General features: G+C 36.2%; 1 protein-coding gene across 3 annotated transcripts in view; it reads left to right on the forward strand.

The window, feature by feature from the left end:
* LOC145283573 (equilibrative nucleoside transporter 1-like) overlaps window positions 1-18,103 on the forward strand; it is a 234,456-nt gene that overhangs the window by 111,866 nt on the left and 104,487 nt on the right. The window contains exon 16 of one of the 3 annotated variants that reach the window (XM_080132490.1): window positions 9,173-10,792. The exons of the other annotated variants lie outside the window; for them this stretch is intronic. Coding sequence (XP_079988616.1) covers window positions 9,173-9,210 — 38 coding nt within the window. The 3' untranslated portion in view covers window positions 9,211-10,792. Of the gene's footprint in view, window positions 1-9,172; window positions 10,793-18,103 lie in introns of those variants that run through there. 3 annotated transcript variants of the gene reach the window in all.

Consider the following 18,103-nt stretch of genomic DNA (forward strand, 5'->3'; position numbering starts at 1 on the left):
GGATAGGTAAGAATTCATGCAGTGGAAGCACTGCATTTGCAACAGCATTGATTTGAGAGAGACGAATTTATGTAAGGTTAGATATAGTTTTGTAAGTTCGGGAATAGGATAATACGTTAAAGTATGATCTACTTAATATCAGAAATTTAAAGTTGTTCCCAGACTGAGTATTTAATATTACTGAAAGATAAGATATATGCTCAATATAGATATAACAGAACATTTTATTTGGAATACAGTTAAGTACAGGTATACCTGGAAGATACAAGTTATGGCATATTCTATATGTATAGTTAAATAAAGATGAATAAATGGCATGTTTTCAGTGTATACGAATGATTGGAATTTTAGATATTGAGTATGTTGTCTTCAGATTTCCAACGAGGGAAGATGACTTCGCATTTCTCTTAATATCCGGAAATTTGTATTACGATGAGTACCGGTTCAGTTTGTGCAGAAATTATTGCATTACTATCTCCTATCAAACGAAGATGTAAAGTGTAAGGGTAGATCACTTTTAATCTATATATAGGACTAAGCCTAGTAAGTATTTACTTAGAAGCTTAGTTTTGGGATAAGAGTATAATCAGAAGCATGCCTAAGACATTTTTAGGTGTTAATGTGTATTGAATTACGAAAAGTTCGTCTATTAGGGTTTAAGGTTGAGAGCTAGGACCCCTCTAAGTTACGTGCAATGGATTTCATTTCATGATAACTTAGGAAATATAGTTAGTGATCAAGAGAGAGGATTAAAGTAACAGTGCAGTATACTTACACGTTAGGGTATAGAGTATGGGTGGAGTTAAAAAAGAGGAGGTCAGGCAAAACAGATAATGGCAGTCATCTTGGAGGCAAAGTATCTATGGGATATATGTAGTATACTAGCAGCGGTATTTTTCAGTTTTGAGAGGAATTATAGGTACATAGTGTCGTGGTTTATTGTTCAAGTCCATAGACTAGGTCAGGCACAAAGCACTTCAAGGGAGTCTCTGATATTGTAACTGTGTCTATCTAATTTTTTAAAAGTTAAAAGTTAAGAATGGCATCACCAAATCGATCAGCTGCGATTTTGATTGATGTAGAATTGCGCCAGAATGAATGTAAATAACAGATGATCTTTTGTTGTACATTCATTCAAATATTAAAAAAAAACTTACATCTGAGCAAAAAGGCTTTTATAACAAAGTAATTCAGGATTTCAATAATGGGATTGAATAATTTTTTCTTAGATGCGCCAGGAGGAATTGGTAACACCTTCTTAAATTAATTTTGGCAAACATTCGATCACATTATGGCATAGCCTTACCACTTGCATCATCTGGAATAGCTTCAACATTACTGCCAGATAGAAGAACTGCTCATTCTGCTTTATTATTACCATTAAATATGCAATTTATGGAAAGTTCCATGTGCAACATTTCCAAAACATCAAGTATGGGAATGTTACTGCAGAAATGTAAACTTACTGTTTTAGAGGAATGCATAATGGCACAAAAAAATCACTGGAGGATCATTGCAAGATTTGCGTGGAAATGACCGACTATTTTGGAATGCAACAATGTTGCTTGCTGGACATTTCAGGCAAACATTACCTATAAGTTCTCGATCAACACCCGCAGATAAATAACAGCTTGCCTGAAATATTCCACTTTTTGGCGACCTGTAAGGACATTACATTTTACTGGAAACATGTGCGTCCAACAGCAAAACGATCAATCAGCGGAGTAATTTTCAAATCAATTGCTGGAAATTGGGAATGGAAAAGTGCCGGCTAATCTTACCTCAAGGCGAATTTCATTGCCACACAATTTTTGTAATTTAGTGACCCCCCCTAAAAAAGAATTGATTACAAAGGTATTTCAGGATATCCAAATTAACTAAAAGAATCTCAGTTGGTTGAGTGAACGAGCTATTCTCTCACCCAAGAACAAAGATGTTCATGAACTCAACAATACTATTCATTCGAACATACAACTCCGTCGACATTGTTGTTGAAGCAGACGAAGCACTTAACTATCCAACATAATTTTTTAATCTTCTAGATTTGTCAGGTATGCCACCACATGTACTGCAATGGAAAATTGGCGTGCCAATCATCCTGTTGTGAAATATTAATAAGCCTAAGTTTTATAATGGCACACGTCTAACTTAACTAACCAAATAGACACCACAATTTTGACGGGGCCTTTCAAGTTGAGGATGTCCTGATTTCGTGCATGTTTATGATTCCTACAGACATGCCGTTTCAATTTAAGCGATTGCAATTCCCAATTAGACTGGCATTTGCTATCATCATACACAAAACTCAGGGACAGTCTTTAGAATTGTGCGCCTTATATTTACACACTGATTGCTTCTCACATAGGCAATTATATGTTGCGTGTTCTAGAGTCGGCAAACCAGGCAATCTGTTCATCTGCATTGAAACTGGAACCATGAAGAATATTTCGTATTCACATGTATTGGAAAATTAAACATATTAGATACGACGGACGTGCAATAAGTAATACCCCGACCCACCTCCCATAGAAGTAGAGCAACGAAATTTGGCAGAGTTATTAGTCTTATCTACATAGGAATCACCCTGAGTTATGCATTTCTCCCATCGTTTCATGCAGCTCTGGAAACTGTTTTTGTAGAACACCCCAGGTTCGTCCTGCAACCACGACGTGACTTCAGAAATCAAGGCTGCATCATCTGGGAAACGCTTTCCATTCAAAAACAAGTTCATGGCTGGCAAGAGGTGAAAGTCAGAGGGTGCAACGTCAGGAGAGTAGGGAGGATGGGAGAATTTTATACCCACACGCCCGTGCTTCTGATCTGGCGACATGAGAGTTGTGGATCGGAGCGTTGTTCTGCGGGAGGAGGGTACCTTTGCTGATCTTGCCCCGTCTCTTAATTTTGATAGCTTCCCTTAATTTCCTAAAAAGTGAAGCATAATAGGTTCCTGTAATTGTGTTTCCCTTTGCCAGGAAATCTGTCATCACTACCCAGTCCTGGTCTCAGAAGACTGTGAGGATGACCTTTCCAGCGAAGCCTTCTTTGGAGGTGGTGAGTCCAAGTGCTTCTACTGCATTGACTGGGCTTTGGTATCTGGATCATAGTGATGGGCCCAGGTTTCATTCTGTGTAATCAGTCTTTTGGAAAACTTTGACTCATCTTCTTGGCATATCTCCAAATTCATCCTCGAGCACTCGACGCATTCTCGCGTCGTGAATGGTGTGAGCAACCTGGGAACCCATCTGGCAGACACCTTATACATATGCAAATGGTCATGAATGATAGTTTCTACAGACCCTGTACTAATCTTGATATCTTGGATTATTTGGTGAATAGTAATGTGCCGATCTTCCAAAATGGCAGACTCAACTTGACGGACAGATGGCTTATCAATGGCAGAACGGGCGACAAGGTGTAGGAGCTGTTTCCAAAGACTTCCGGCCATGTTTTAATTCACGATTCCAGCGTTTTACAAGGTCATATGATGGGGCATAATCACCATAAGTTTCTTTCATTTCACCAAAAGTCTCATGTGGTGTGCATCCTTTCAAATACAAAAACCGGATCACTGCTCGACATTCAACAGGCTCCATTTCACACCTGATTCAGTTCAAACACCTGTAAAACAGAAACCACAATTAGTTCAGAGCTGCAATTTGCCACATAACCCGTAGAGATATAAATCATTACACATGCAAAATTTCAGCTAGATCAGACAACTGGAAGTGGGTCAGGGGCATTACTTATTGCACACCCCTCGTACACGCATGATATTTTTATAGTAAACATTCTAGATAAAGCAGGAAGCAACTTTAAATTTTTTATGAAAGTCGTCCGAGACATAGCATGAAACCACTTAATCTTTTTATGGAAAAGGCAGAAAACCACTTCGAATATTTTGTAAAAGCAACTTTAAATTTTTTATGAAAGTCGCCCGAGACATAGCATGAACCCACGTATTTTTTTATGAAAGTTGCTCCAAACACAGCATAATGCTACTAGAACGATTTTTAATAGAAATTTCTCGAGTCATGGGATTTAGCCACTTGATTTTTTTTATGGAAATCGCTCCTGAGAAAACAGGAAGCCACTTCAGATTTTTTTATGGAAATCGTTCCAGACAAGTCATAAACCCACTTTTTTATAAAGTCGCTCCAGGTAATGCATTAAGCCACTTGAATTTTTTATGGAATTCACTCCAGAGAAGACATTAAGTCACTTGAATTTTTCATTAAAGTCTCTCTAGACAAAGTAGTAAGTTACTTGAAATTTTTTTTAGTACAATTGCAATAGACAAGACATTAAGCCACTAGAATTTTTTATGAAATTCTTTCCAGACAAGGCAATAAAAGCCACTTTTAATCTTTCATTAAATTCTTTCCAGACAACACAGGACATCACTTTAATTTTTTAATAAAAATTGTTTTAGTCAAAGCATCAAGCCACTTGAATTTTTTTACTGAATTTCTGCTCCGGACAAGGCATGAAACCAGCTGTAATTGTTCATGGAAAGTTGTTCTAGACAAGGCTTTAAGCCACTTGAAATTTTATATTGAAATCGCCACAGACAAAGAAGGAAGCGACTTGAATTTTTTTTATTATATATAAAAGTTACTCCAGAAAAAGCATGAAGCAACTTGAAATTTTTCATGAAAGTCACCCTAAAAAAAGCCACTAGAGATTTTGTATGATAATCGATCCAACGGGGCATGAAACCACTTGAAATAATTTCATGGAAAAAGCTCTATAGAAGGCATAAACACACTTGAAATTTTTTATGAAAATTGACCGAGTCGAGGTATGAAGCCTCTTGTAATCTTTAATAGAAATGACTCCATACTTTTTTTTTACATGGGATCACCACTTATCAAGGCATGTAAGCCACTCGGAGATAAGGGTTATTTTGTGTACAATAATCAATGGGATAATATCGTAGTAATAGTTGGTATTGGAGATTTGATAAAGCGTCTTACTATAGGGGGCGATTAATCAGGAATTTGTTTATGTTGGACTTGAAGACGTCCAAGTTGTAGTCAAGTGGGAAACAGGCAAACGGAAGAGCGTTCCACATGCGTGCACTTCTAAGAAAAAAGCTATGTTCATGGAATCTACGTTTTGATTTAGGCATAGATAAAGAGTGGGGGAAATTACTGACAGTGGTTTTAGCTAGACGGGTGTTTATCATGAAGGATTGGCGAGGGGAGACCAGAGATTGGAGCTCGGACGAGCACTTGCCATGGAAATAGCGATAAATCAAAGACAGGCTCGCTACGTCTCTTCTGTGGGAGAGAGGTTGCAGAGAAGAGAAGAGAGCATCACCCACTAAGCCACGAAGTCTATTTTTTACTTTGTCAAGGCAGGATAGGCTGTTTTTTTGAAGCTCCAGCCCAGATGTGGCAGCAGTACTCCATCTTTGGACGTACTTGACTTTTATAGAGATAGAGAATTGCATCAGTAGTGAGATATCTTCTGGAGCGATAGAAGGATCCTACCATTTTTCCAGCGGCCCGGGCAACAGACTTTATATGTGCTCCATTTCAGATCATGAATAAAGGGCAAACCCAGGAGCTTGTCAAAACATGAAGCCAACCCAAGACGAGAGCCATCCATTTCAATTGATGCTAGATGAGGAACTAGGCATGAAACCGCCTGCAAATTTTATGGAAATCGCTCCAGACAAAGTATGACGCTCTTTGAAATTTTTCATGAAACTCGCGCAAGACAAGGCATGAACACACTTTATTTTTTAAGAAAGCTGCTCCAGATAAGGGAATGAGGCCACTTGAATTTTTAAATGGGAATCGCTCTAGACAACACATGAAGCTACTTGAATTTTTAAAAAATTAATCGATCAAACAAGGCATAACGCCGCTTGAGTTTTTTGTTTTATAAAAGTTGCTCCAGACAAGACACGAATAACTTGAAATTTTGTATAAAATTTGCTCCAGACAAATCATGAAAATACTTGATTTTTTATGGAATAGATCACGCACAGTGATCAAATTATGCTGACTTCTCTAATTTCACATTCCAAAAAGTAGATGCATTGATTCAATTTTGCTGCCTGCTTACTTGCCACATCCGAAAAATCACGTCCTGTTCAAGTAATGCGGAGTGTTTCTTTGTCACAATCTACAAACTCACGTATGTTGTTGTACAATGCCTGTTGCGAGTACGTTACATTGTTTCTTATATGTATTTACATTAGCTTTTCGAGAGTAGGAAAAATTATTTTAAATATTTGTTGTACATTACCCGTCTTAGAGAAGGTAAAATTATTAAATATACGCGCTGTAAATTACATGTCTTAGGGATATTACGTTATTCAATACACATGATATGCAATACCCTATCGTAGGTAAAATATTCTTTTGCTCAAGATCGCAAATGATGCATAGACATAAAAAAAAACATCTATTCTTAAATAATAAGTATGTTTAAAATCAACTTCATTTTTCTAATTATTTTATATAGTCCCGAGGAACGCCGATTATCCCTCATAATCATTAATTAATAATGAATAAAATAATTTGTATCATAAATCAATTCTGAACAGAATAGAAGCAATATAAGAAAATGGACCAGGATGCGAATTTCCGCAAATAGATGAGGATAGAATACATAAGGTAACATATCTCATAGAGTTTTTCTTTAACTCTTTTTAATTCTTCTGCAGAAGAAGTTGGGTTTTTTTTAGGAGAATTTAACATTGGGACTACAAATGTCTGTTTTACTTGATAACCCTAAATTAGCACATGTTGTGAAGTTGAACTTGTACTTCTTTTAATGTAAATGATACAGACATGAACCAACGAAGACAGTTGAAAGTCGTTTGAAAGCAGCGAAGATATGTTTTTAGGATAAGTCTCCAAATCTCATGGACAGAAAGAAATACAACTAAGAATTCGTATGTTAGACAGAATAAAGAAAATCACTACTCTTCCAACATTTAGTGGAAGAGAAGGAAAATCACCAGAAAAAAGAGCAGAGGAAGACAACGAAAACAATTTACTGTCAGTCGCAACTGGAGACACGATTATATATCTCAGCAGAAAGACAGAATGCAGAGGAGACTGGAGAGCCATGACATCGGTGTCTGTAATAAGAGAACTGATACTTGAAGAAGAAGACAGAAATTACACATCATCGAGTACTCTCTGCAGGGAAATCATATGACATTTGGAGTACTGTTACATACGAGATTATATAAAACCACAATAAGCCGTACAATCGTCACTTATCCGCAACGTAAATTGTGTGGACAGAGATATAATTATTATCTGTAACAATTACACAGTTGACCACACTCTGTTTTACTATAAATGCTATAAATGAACTGAGCTAAAACATCTTTTGGAATATATGATTTACCATGATTAAAGAAATTGGTCTATAAATGAGAGAAGACAGTTAAATTTGATCGTCAGGCTAATAAGCTTATAAAAACTGGATGTTTAGTTAATATGATTACTTGCCAATCTTAGCAGCTTCATTAAATGCATCATTGATATGAATGCAGTTAGATTGTTTTTGTTAAAAAGGTATATGATCAATGATCCTCAACTGGATTTTCTATAACCAAAACACAAGTTATCAAGGCTCAAAGACCATGCGAAGATAACCGTTAAATACTGTTGGGTGGAAACCAAAACAACGGAGTAATAATTTTTAGTCATTGAGATTAGGTACAATTTGATTATTAAAGAAGGAGATTTTACAAAAAATTGTTTAAATTGAACTTGAAATAACTATATTGCAGGTAGCTGGAAATCAAGCCAGTAGAAAAAGTTCCACCGGCGAGTAATTCTAGGAAAAATGCTTTGTTCATAGAATTTACGTTTAGATTTAAACACAGACAACTATACATGTTAGTGGTTGGAATTCGGTACAATTTGATTACACAATGACGCAAGTTAATAAAAACGTGTTTGCATTGAACTTGAAGAAAATCATACTGCAGGTAGCGGGAAAGCAGGCCAGTAGAATGGAGTGCCGTAAGCGGGTAATTAACGAAACGTAGCTTTGTTCATGGAAGTTAAGTTTAGATTTAGGCACAGATATTGAGTGGGAGAATTGATACTAGTGGTTGCAGATAATAAAATTAAAAGAATAAAGAAACGGTCAGTTGAAATATATAGCATTTCATTAAAAAAAACTGCATCATAATTATTTTTATATCCTGTCATGAAATCAAACGAACTGACAGTGAGAGTAGAGACAATAATACCGACATGAAAAATTTAATCACTTACATTCAATAGAGTGTGAGTCAAAAAACTTGGGAGGCTATCACGCGTCCGTATTTGTACTTCAATTTTTAAACAACACAAAATTGCGTTAGACGAATAAATATATTAACATCGTCCAAAAACATTGTATTCAAACTAAAGTGATACTCTTAACCCAAGGAAACATTTCTAAATTGTATTTTTCTGAACAAATAACGAATAAAAAAAATGTCCACTTCGCATCGAAAATTGAAAATGAATAGAAATATAAAAAAAATATGACTTTTATAAACAAAGACCTGATTTTGAAAAAATACTATGATTTGCTATAAAAATATTCTTACAGAACAATATTTTAAAAGTGTCAATAATTCTTTAAACACACATTTAATTTGTAGATAATAATTTTAATTTAAGTATTAGAAAAACATCTAATAGATTTGGTTTTCGAAGTGTATCTTTTCGCTAATCTACCTCGACCAATTCAAATCTTAGGTAATGAAGGTTTGTCCAGTAAGTTCCATTATTTAGTTACAAGGTTTTATATGAGGTCTCTATGGATATTACTGTGTTAACTTCAAGTGTATGACTGTTCATCTCACTATGACATTCCAATTGAACTGGAATCGCATTCCTTTTGTTTATTAAAATATGCAGCAATAACGTTTATCAAAACGTCTAAAAATTTAATTGGACATTACGTTTTCATTTTTTAGATTACATGTGTTTTTTGATATTTTGTGTCTTATATCGTTTGTTACCTACCCCCAAGACAGAACTTTGATTTGACGAGCTGTTTTTTCTTTTATTCATGATTAGCCTCCTATTTTTTCTAAAATCGACGGAAAATATTTTCATAGGTTAATTAACACTATATTGCGTTTAATTATAAATTTGCAACGTGATTTAGATTGGGGATGTATTTTTTTGTATTTATTTAATAGATAAAAGGAAGAAATGGAAGAATACAAAGAAAAGGTAAAAGAAAAAAGGGTAAAGTGAAGGATAGATGTGTAACCCTCGTGCTTAAGAGAATACTTCACATTGGTTCGGGCAAGGAACCTGAGGAGATAAAATGATGATATTTCTGTTTCATCCAATTTGAAATTCACAATTAAAAAGAAAAGAAAATCGCGTTCTATGTCGTGATAACTATTCAAATAGTAAATGTTTCTTAATAAAAAACAGTAAAACGAAAACTTTCTATTTTAATAATTAAGATAATTTCAATAAATGAATTCATGAATAACTATCAATTTACTAAAGCGACTTCATTGATTATGATTATAAATAAAATAAACAGAATTATTCTTCAAAGTTAAAAATCGGCAGGGAAATGTATATTCGTTTGGTCTGAACATAATGGCAGTTACAGACCTCCGATCTCAAATCGTTATAAATCAACTGAACATCAGCTTCATAATTCGAAATAAAATAAAGATTTCTATTACATACGATCTTGCAACAACAAAATAAATGTATATCTGATAGTTGTAAATAAAAAATGAACACGCAGAGATAATATCGTGCATTGAAATCGTACATTCATCCTCTTTGTCTTATTGTTTTCCATTTCTCTTTTTTATTATTCTATAAGGTCGAATTATTATTATTATTATTATTATTATTACAACTTTTCCTTTTTTTACTAAAAAAAAACATAAACATAAGTATAATTACGTCTATTTTCAGAAAAAAGACCGATACTCTTCACGTAAAGACAAAAACATTTCCGTACAAAATAAAATCATAGTATGTTTAAACATTCACTGCAAATAGTTTTCAGATGGTTTTTAATTTTTCAGCGATTGTCTCGATGGGAACGTCTCATACACAAACGAAGAGCGCATTATTTGTTTATAACAAATTGATTTCATATTAAGTCTCGTATGTGTTCGTGTTATAACAAACATTGACAGCAAATAGAAGAGGGGGGTGAAGAAACGTAACTTTCATTAGTATCGTTTTTAAACTCTTTTTCACACCCGAAAGAAGCATATTGCCACTTGTAAGGTAAAACGCATATCTTTGGAATAATGCTTTACATCGAACTTTTGGTAGTTTCACTGCTTACATTAGTTAGTTCACTAGGAGAATCAAAAATCAGGAAGGGAAAATTAGCGATTCGAGGGAATACATTATTAGAGTAGTAATGTTCCTCGATCTAAGGGAAAGAGTGATATTTTGCTGCTTGCTTTGCCAACCTGGTGTATGTACTTCGGGGGATATCATCAGGAAATTGTAAAACTTGCATAGAGCTGCTACATGTAAGTAATGGAAAAGAGGGTGAAGCTCAGATATATTAGATTTTAGACTCTTTGTTTGAATCTGTCAAAGAACCTGGTCTTAAGACTGATTCATAAGTCATGTTAAGAATGTCTAACTGTGGCGATCTTCCATCTTAGACTCTTTGCCTGTTGTGTTTACCTCTATGTTATTTTACGTTATTACTTCCAGCTTTTCCTCTCACAGATACCGATAACTCTAAAGCCGACCCTACCACCCTGACTGTGTGTTGACACTTTTTCTGTGAACCCAAATTCAATAAAAGACTATTAATGACATATCCATCATTATTCAACGATGTTATTTGAAAAGTGAGCAATTACATTATTATCTTTTAACTTTTTCATTGTTATTACGAAAACAAGCGGTATTGCCAATGATACTTAAGGCGTTTAACATTTTAGAGGCTTCAGTTTTCAGGGAATGAAATATTTAAGTAGAGGACATGCAGGCATTTAAGAACATGCAGTGGAGGCGTGTGATGTTGTGGTCAGTTGCATACATTTCTAGTATTTATGTTGAAAGTTCACAATTGCAGTCAGTAGATTACGGACTAATTCTGTTTAAATACTTCTAAATTAGGATAGTTATGTGATAGCGGAGTGATTCGACAGCGGTTGAGTTTTGGCAGACAGTATAAGCCTTCTTTTATAATATACTTCTTGTTGGACTCCGCCAAAGTCTGATATGAAAAAATACCTTTATAATTGGAAAACTAAACACCTTTCTAACATAAACTGTTAGTTAATAATGAACAACGACGACTGAAAAAAAAAGATAGAAAATCAAAAGTGTTTGACACATGGACGGGGAAGACATTAACATAATATGCGCGTTTGGCAGAGATATGCCGTTCTACACTGACCAACCCATTTATATATATATATATATATATATATATATATATATGTCGTTGACCCTATTGTTGTTTGTTTTTCTATTCGTAAAATAAACAGCATTTGCATTACCTAACCAACAGTCTCATTAATCATTCCATCTCGTACTTTTTTTTAAACAGTGATCACCCCTTATCAAGGCCCGGAAGCCACGCAGGGATAAGGGTTATTGAAAGTACATTACGTATAGTGTGGATATATGATGAAGTGTTTAATTAAGGGGACGGTTCATTAGGAATTTGTTAACATTGGACTTGAAGACATCCCAAGTTGTAGTCCGGAGGGAAGCAGGCAGAGGGAACAGAGTTCCACAGGCGTGCAGTTCTAAGAAAGACGCTTTGTTCATGGAATCTGCGTTTTGATTTAGGCACAGATATAGAGTGGGGGAAATTTTTCACAGTGGATTCAGCTAGACGGGTGTTTTCGTGAAGGATTGGCGAGGGGGGACCAGAGATTGGAGTTCAGACGAGCACCTGCCATGAAAATAACGATAAAACAAGGATAGGCTCGCAGATATGGCAACAGTAATCCATCCTTGGACGTACTTGGCTTTTATATAGATAGAGAATTGCATCAGTAGTGAGATATCTTCTGGGGCGGTAGAAGGATCCCACCATCTTTCCAGCGACCTTGGCAACATACTTGATGTACGTGTTTCATTTCAGATCAGGAGTAAAGGTCAAACCCAGAAGCTTGTCAAAACACGGGGCCTCACCCAGACGAGAGCCATCCATCACAAATTGATGCCAGATGGGGATCAGAGCGTTGATGATGTAAGGATAGCAGTTTGGTTTTTGGATGCATTAAAGGTAACCAGCCACATCTTCCCCATCTGAACCACGCGCTCGAGATCAGAGGAGAGAGAATCAGAGAGAACTTTGCCTTACAGCATTTGATGTGTTACCGTAGATGGTCGTGTCATCAGCATAGATGTCAACGAATGATTTAAGTATGTGTTTAGGGAGGTCATTGATGTAGAGGACTCCAGCATTTATATTGCAGGCCTCCGATTTTTGTCCATCTACCACTGCTCTCATGAACCTATCGGAGAGAAATGATTTAATGATTGAGAAAACATTTCCAGTTTATCGTAGCTGGAAATCTTGTAAGGAAGACCTGTATGTCATACCTTGTCGAAGGCCTTTCATAGGTCAAGAGCATTGCCCTAGAAAGGAAGCCTTTGTCAAGAGATTCACTAATCCTGTGGGATATAACCGTCATCACATCTGCGGTAGATCTTGCAGAGCGGAAACCATATTGTGTGTCACTAAGAAGGTTATTCCTGCTGAGGTAGTTGCCTATTTCTCTATTTAATATGGATTCCAGCAACTTACTCCATAACACAAAGGAGACTTATTGATCGGTACTGAGAGGAGATGACTTATCACCTGCATTCTTAAATACAGGGCAAACTGATGAGGGGTCTTCCAGGGGGTTCAGAAAGCAGTTCTCCTCAAAGCAGCGCTTAAATAGTCTCGTAAGTATGGGAGCAAGTTCTGGTTGAAAGCTTTTTTAACACTATAATTGGAATGCCATCAGGGCTAGTAGCTTACTGGAATCTAGGTTTTTTATTAGCTTGGCGACCTCATGCACGGATATTTGTATGTTACCTAGCTTGTTCTGTGTTATAGGAGGAAATATGGGGAGTTGATGGCCTTCGTCTCATAGGGTAGAATTAGCTGCAAAGTTCTTTGCAAAAGTTTGGCCTTGTCTGACGCTGAGAGATGACCTCTGGTCCATTGATAATGGTTGGATAGAACGCACACTTCTTTTCAGGATCCTATTTGTTATTTGCCAAAACTGGTGGGATCCAAGCCGCTGATCAGCTGCCTTGGATTTAACAGACTGGGAATATAGCTCTCTTGCATTTTTATTACTCTTTTACAGTGGTTGGCTGGCAGACCTGAAAGCAGTTTTAGTCTCAGTGCATCTTAAGTTGGTAGCTATGGAAAAAGTGATTTCTGTGCGCGATAGCAGTAGCACATTCTGAGGAGAACCATGGCTGACTGTTAGGTTTTTGTTAGAATTTTTTAGATGGTATGAATTGGTCTATGCCTACAATTAACCATTCGTTCAGATCTGATACTACAGAGGACACATGGAGTGCAGAGGTAAATCAGATATGAATGTACGGAAGCTATCCCAGTCAGCCATAGAGTATCGGTATACAGTACGGTGGAGGGGTACGCCTGGGGGCTTCTTTCGTTTTTATCTTAACTGATACGACGGAGTGGTCGGAGGATCCTAAAGGAGAATGAACGGAACATGAACATAGCTCAGGGGAAGTTGAGAGAAAAAGGTCTAAAAGGCTTTCATATTTACCGGGTGTATCGGGCACACGGGTGGGTTCGCGAACAATCTGAGTGAGGTCATAAGCAAGGGAAAATCATGACAAAACCTCCCCTCATCGTCTGTCTTATTTGAATGGGGCAGCTATTCCACGTTATGGACGTTGACGTCACGACAGATGTGGATGTTAGCCGAGGGATGTGAAGACAGTAGGTTGTCTATTTTCTCAGATATGATCTTAAAGATAGTAACTCCGCTGTTTTGGGGCCTATAGGGGGCAAATATAAATGCAGTGGTGTTAGCAAGTGCAACCCTGAAGTACATATAGGGTAAATTAGGATCTTCTCTAGAGATATCCCTGCCACACGGAGTGCCATCCTTAATGTAAGCACATACTTCATGCCCATGGCGATCTTGGGTGTCAGATTTAGCTGTTAAATTGGAGTATCCGTTAATTATGAACTCATCTAGGGAAGTGGTCGGCCCTATTCCAGTTTCACTTAAAAATAATATGTCCGGTTTCGTCTCCTGTAATTGGGTTTCAACCTCTGGAAGGTTGGAACGTAGACCCCTGATGTTGGAACGTAGACCTGGTAGTAGGGGTCTACGTTGGAAGATGCGGTTCTAGGTTAATCGAGTTTTTTATTCTGGAGATATTTCATGTCGAGGTTTTGGGATTTGTGGAATAGGTCGGCATACTTGGTTAGAGCAGTACAGAGAAGGAAAGTAAGAGAGAAAAAGACAGGCATTTTTTTGTAGCACACGAAAAGGTAAAGCCGTAACAATGACCCACTAGTATGGCATCGAGAGGTCCGACCAGAGACTACTGCATGGTCCAGATCCACTCACCAAATGGCAATACAGCAGTCCCAGTACTTTGCGCCTGCTGATAGGACAGCCTCCTTAGTGGTTAATCCAACGTTCGGGTCCCTGACTATCAGGCGGATAACGTCAGCCCAGACAAAACGTTTACCTCCAGCACCCTTACTAGTGATATGGCCACAAGGACAGACAGAGATAGAAAAATTTCCGACATCTCAGACTACTGGTCACCAAGTACTAACGACCTTTAAGCAGCGTTTTCTTCGCCCTTTGTCTGAAAAATCACTCATTGAATGAGGACTGAATGACAAAATAGGAGAAGCGAGAGGTACTGGAGCTGCCGATAACACATCCACTGTATTATCTACTCTCCATTTAAACAAAAGGGGGGAGGAGAGGAATGGGTACAAGTGACTTATTTATATCTAAGTAGTAAGTCCGGTGCGAAGTGTACAATTCAGGACACTTTTGATGATAATCTCCCCTCCCATATTAATGGGCGGAACTTTGTCGTTATCTATCGAGTTTGAATCATTAGAGTTTCATCTTATAATCAATTAAAATCCAATAATTAACTATTATCAATTTGTAAACTCGGCTTAATATTAATTTACGTTCGAGTTTAAATAATTATTCAAGGTTTTACTTTAGGAGGTTCGTTTTCATGAGTAACTGTTTCTTTGCACTGTATTATATTTCGAATGTACTTGAACATAAGGCTAACTATATTAGATTGTTTGATTTTCCAGCAAGAACCAAGTATTTTCCATACAGGCAAGCTTGCAGTAATAGTATATATTAAGTATACTACTTTATAAAGTCCTAAGTTTATCTACTCTAGAGAATAATTTCCGGCATTTTTCTTTTATCGTTAGTTGCCGGCATTTTTTTTTGTTTTTATCATTTAGCTTTGTAGCAGGAGGGGGGACGGATAAGACGAATACAGGCAAAAAGACAGGAGAAATACAGACAAAATACATAAACAAACACGAGAAACAAGTTTAAAAACAATGTAACATAAAACATTTAGGGTTAGTGTAGAAAAAAAATAAATAAAAAATAAATAAAAATACTTAACGTTTTTGCACTAGAGATTCCGTCCGCTGTCTTTTTGTCAACTGTTAGCTGGCATATGTCTTTCTAGAGCGACAGAAGATTTCTATTTCCGGATAACTTGGTCGAGTGCCTATCTATAGAATAAAAGTCGTTACGTTCGTATGTGTAAAAATATCTAATTTACATTTTTTGTTCGTTAAAAAAAAGTTCTAACTTTTTTTTTTATAAATTCCTAAGTTTATATACACTAGAGAATAATTTCCGGCAGTTTTCTTTTATCGTTAGTTGCCGGCATTTTGTTTGTTTTTATCGTTTAGCTTTGTAGCAGGAGGGGGATGGATGAGACGGAATACAGACAAAAAGATAGGAGAAATACAGACAAAATACATAAACAAACACAAGAAACAAGTTTAAAAACAATGTAACATAAAACATTTAAGATTAGTTTAGAAAAAAATAAATAAAAATACTTAACGTTTTTGCACTAGAGATTCCGTCCGCTGTCTTTTTGTCAACTATTAGCTGGCATATGTCTTTCTAGAGCGACAGAAGATTTCTATTTCCGGATAATTTGGTCGAGTGCCTATCTATAGAATAAAAGTCGTTACGTTCGTATGTGTAAAAATATCTAATTTACCTTTTTTTTGTTATAAAAAAGTTATACTTATTATTTTGGTTATAAAATACTTTATACAGGAGGGAATAATGTCTTTAAGAGACATGGAATACTGTAAAACGTGTAAGGTTTTCCAGGTTTAGCATTGCATCAGATCAAAAGGGAAATAAATTAGTTACGCTCTATACAACAACCGATATTATTGCGTAGTACAATTTTTCCAAAAATAAACATTTTGTAAAAAGACACTTTAAACGTTTTGACGGACATCTTGATTGCCAATTAAATCATGATATTACGAAAACACTTTCAAGACATGCGTTCTACTTTTTCTGTAGAAAAATATAACACTACAAGAAAGAGCATTATGTTTTAAAAATCTTTTTAAATATTACCTCTTACAGAAGGGAAAACTTTTCTACTAACCGCGAATAGAAAAGATGAATTATAGTATCATAACTTGTACTCTACTTTGCTTCTGGCTGGAATTTAGCTGAAACTTCACACAGTCAGTACATTACTTGATTGACACACAAATAAAATATAAATAGTCAACCAGCAAGTACCGGTGATTACTTGCATTCACCATGCTTCAAGATGTCAAGCTCTTTTACACGGTCTTAACAGCCATTTGCTTTCTCTGCATCAAGGTTAGAAGAGTCAGTCCAGTTAGATGGAAATTCTGATTTCATGAATGAAGCACACTTTAAAATTCTCTCTAAACCCCCCATAGATTATCCAAGTGATATACCGCTTAGGCCCAATGAACCTATCTGTACCACATCATCTTTGTTCTTAGACCGAAAACTAAAGACAATCCCAGCTTGTTAATATTTGATTCAAACATTGTGGTATGTTGATTTTAGGCATAATTACCGAAATTAATCTCATATTAAATTTCTGTCAGCTAAACAAAGTAATTGTTATGAGAGCAAAAAAGTAGCTTTAATTTCCCTTTTTGGAATTCGCTGCTTTCGTCATATACCAAACGAAGTAAGCTTCACAGGAACGTGTGAACACAGAGTATTGGAAACAACGAACTATTTCCCAGCGCCTAAATGTAACATGTCTATGTGAACGTAATAAACAAGTGAGAATTAATAACTCGTATATGGATTGGTAAACTAAATACATTTTTCCCATATTTTGCCAACTGGCCGCACTTGAAATAGTCGAAGAACGCCGTTCCAAAAAAACTTAGATTAAATTGTGGCTGAGGGAGGCATATCCGAAATAACAGACCATAATAACTCACGCAGCAGCTTTCTATTGCGCGAATACACATTCATGCACAATAGCGACAGTTAGTTGAACTTAGATGAATTACTACTCCAAGTTATTTACGCATTAGCAAGGTTAACCAACAGACTATCGTACACACTATCACGCTGCGCACGAGTAGCATCCATATTATTTACATTCGAAGATGAATATTATTAATACATTGACTTACACATCTCTTCTCCAAACATGTTAGCAAGACTGACTAAAAGGAGAAGATCCCAAACTAAACTATTTTTTCCATAAAATCAAAAGTAAACGGACTATAAATGATTTTAAATAGAATTTCGGAAATGTTAGATAACCCCTAAAATGTCTTTATTGGGATCTACTATTATATAAAACAATAAAGCATAATATATATGCTCATGTATATACGTGTGTGTGTGCATATATCTATATATTTGTATATATGTGTTGTGGGGATATACACACCCTTATCACCGCTAGGATGGACTTGTCCATTAGGCATATAAACAGCAAGTCTAGACCACTCAATGAGAGCTATCCGGATGTCGTACAGAGACGACTCCCCACGGACTTACTAACTTTTTCTGTACCACTAACCCTTGCTTGATATAAATGTTCTTCTTTTCCTCACCAAGTCGTCGTGTTCCTATTTGCACCCT

This window comes from Euprymna scolopes, chromosome 8 (genome assembly GCF_053919585.1).
Source record: "Euprymna scolopes isolate OS-2025 chromosome 8, ASM5391958v1, whole genome shotgun sequence".
Classification (NCBI taxonomy): domain Eukaryota; kingdom Metazoa; phylum Mollusca; class Cephalopoda; order Sepiida; family Sepiolidae; genus Euprymna; species Euprymna scolopes.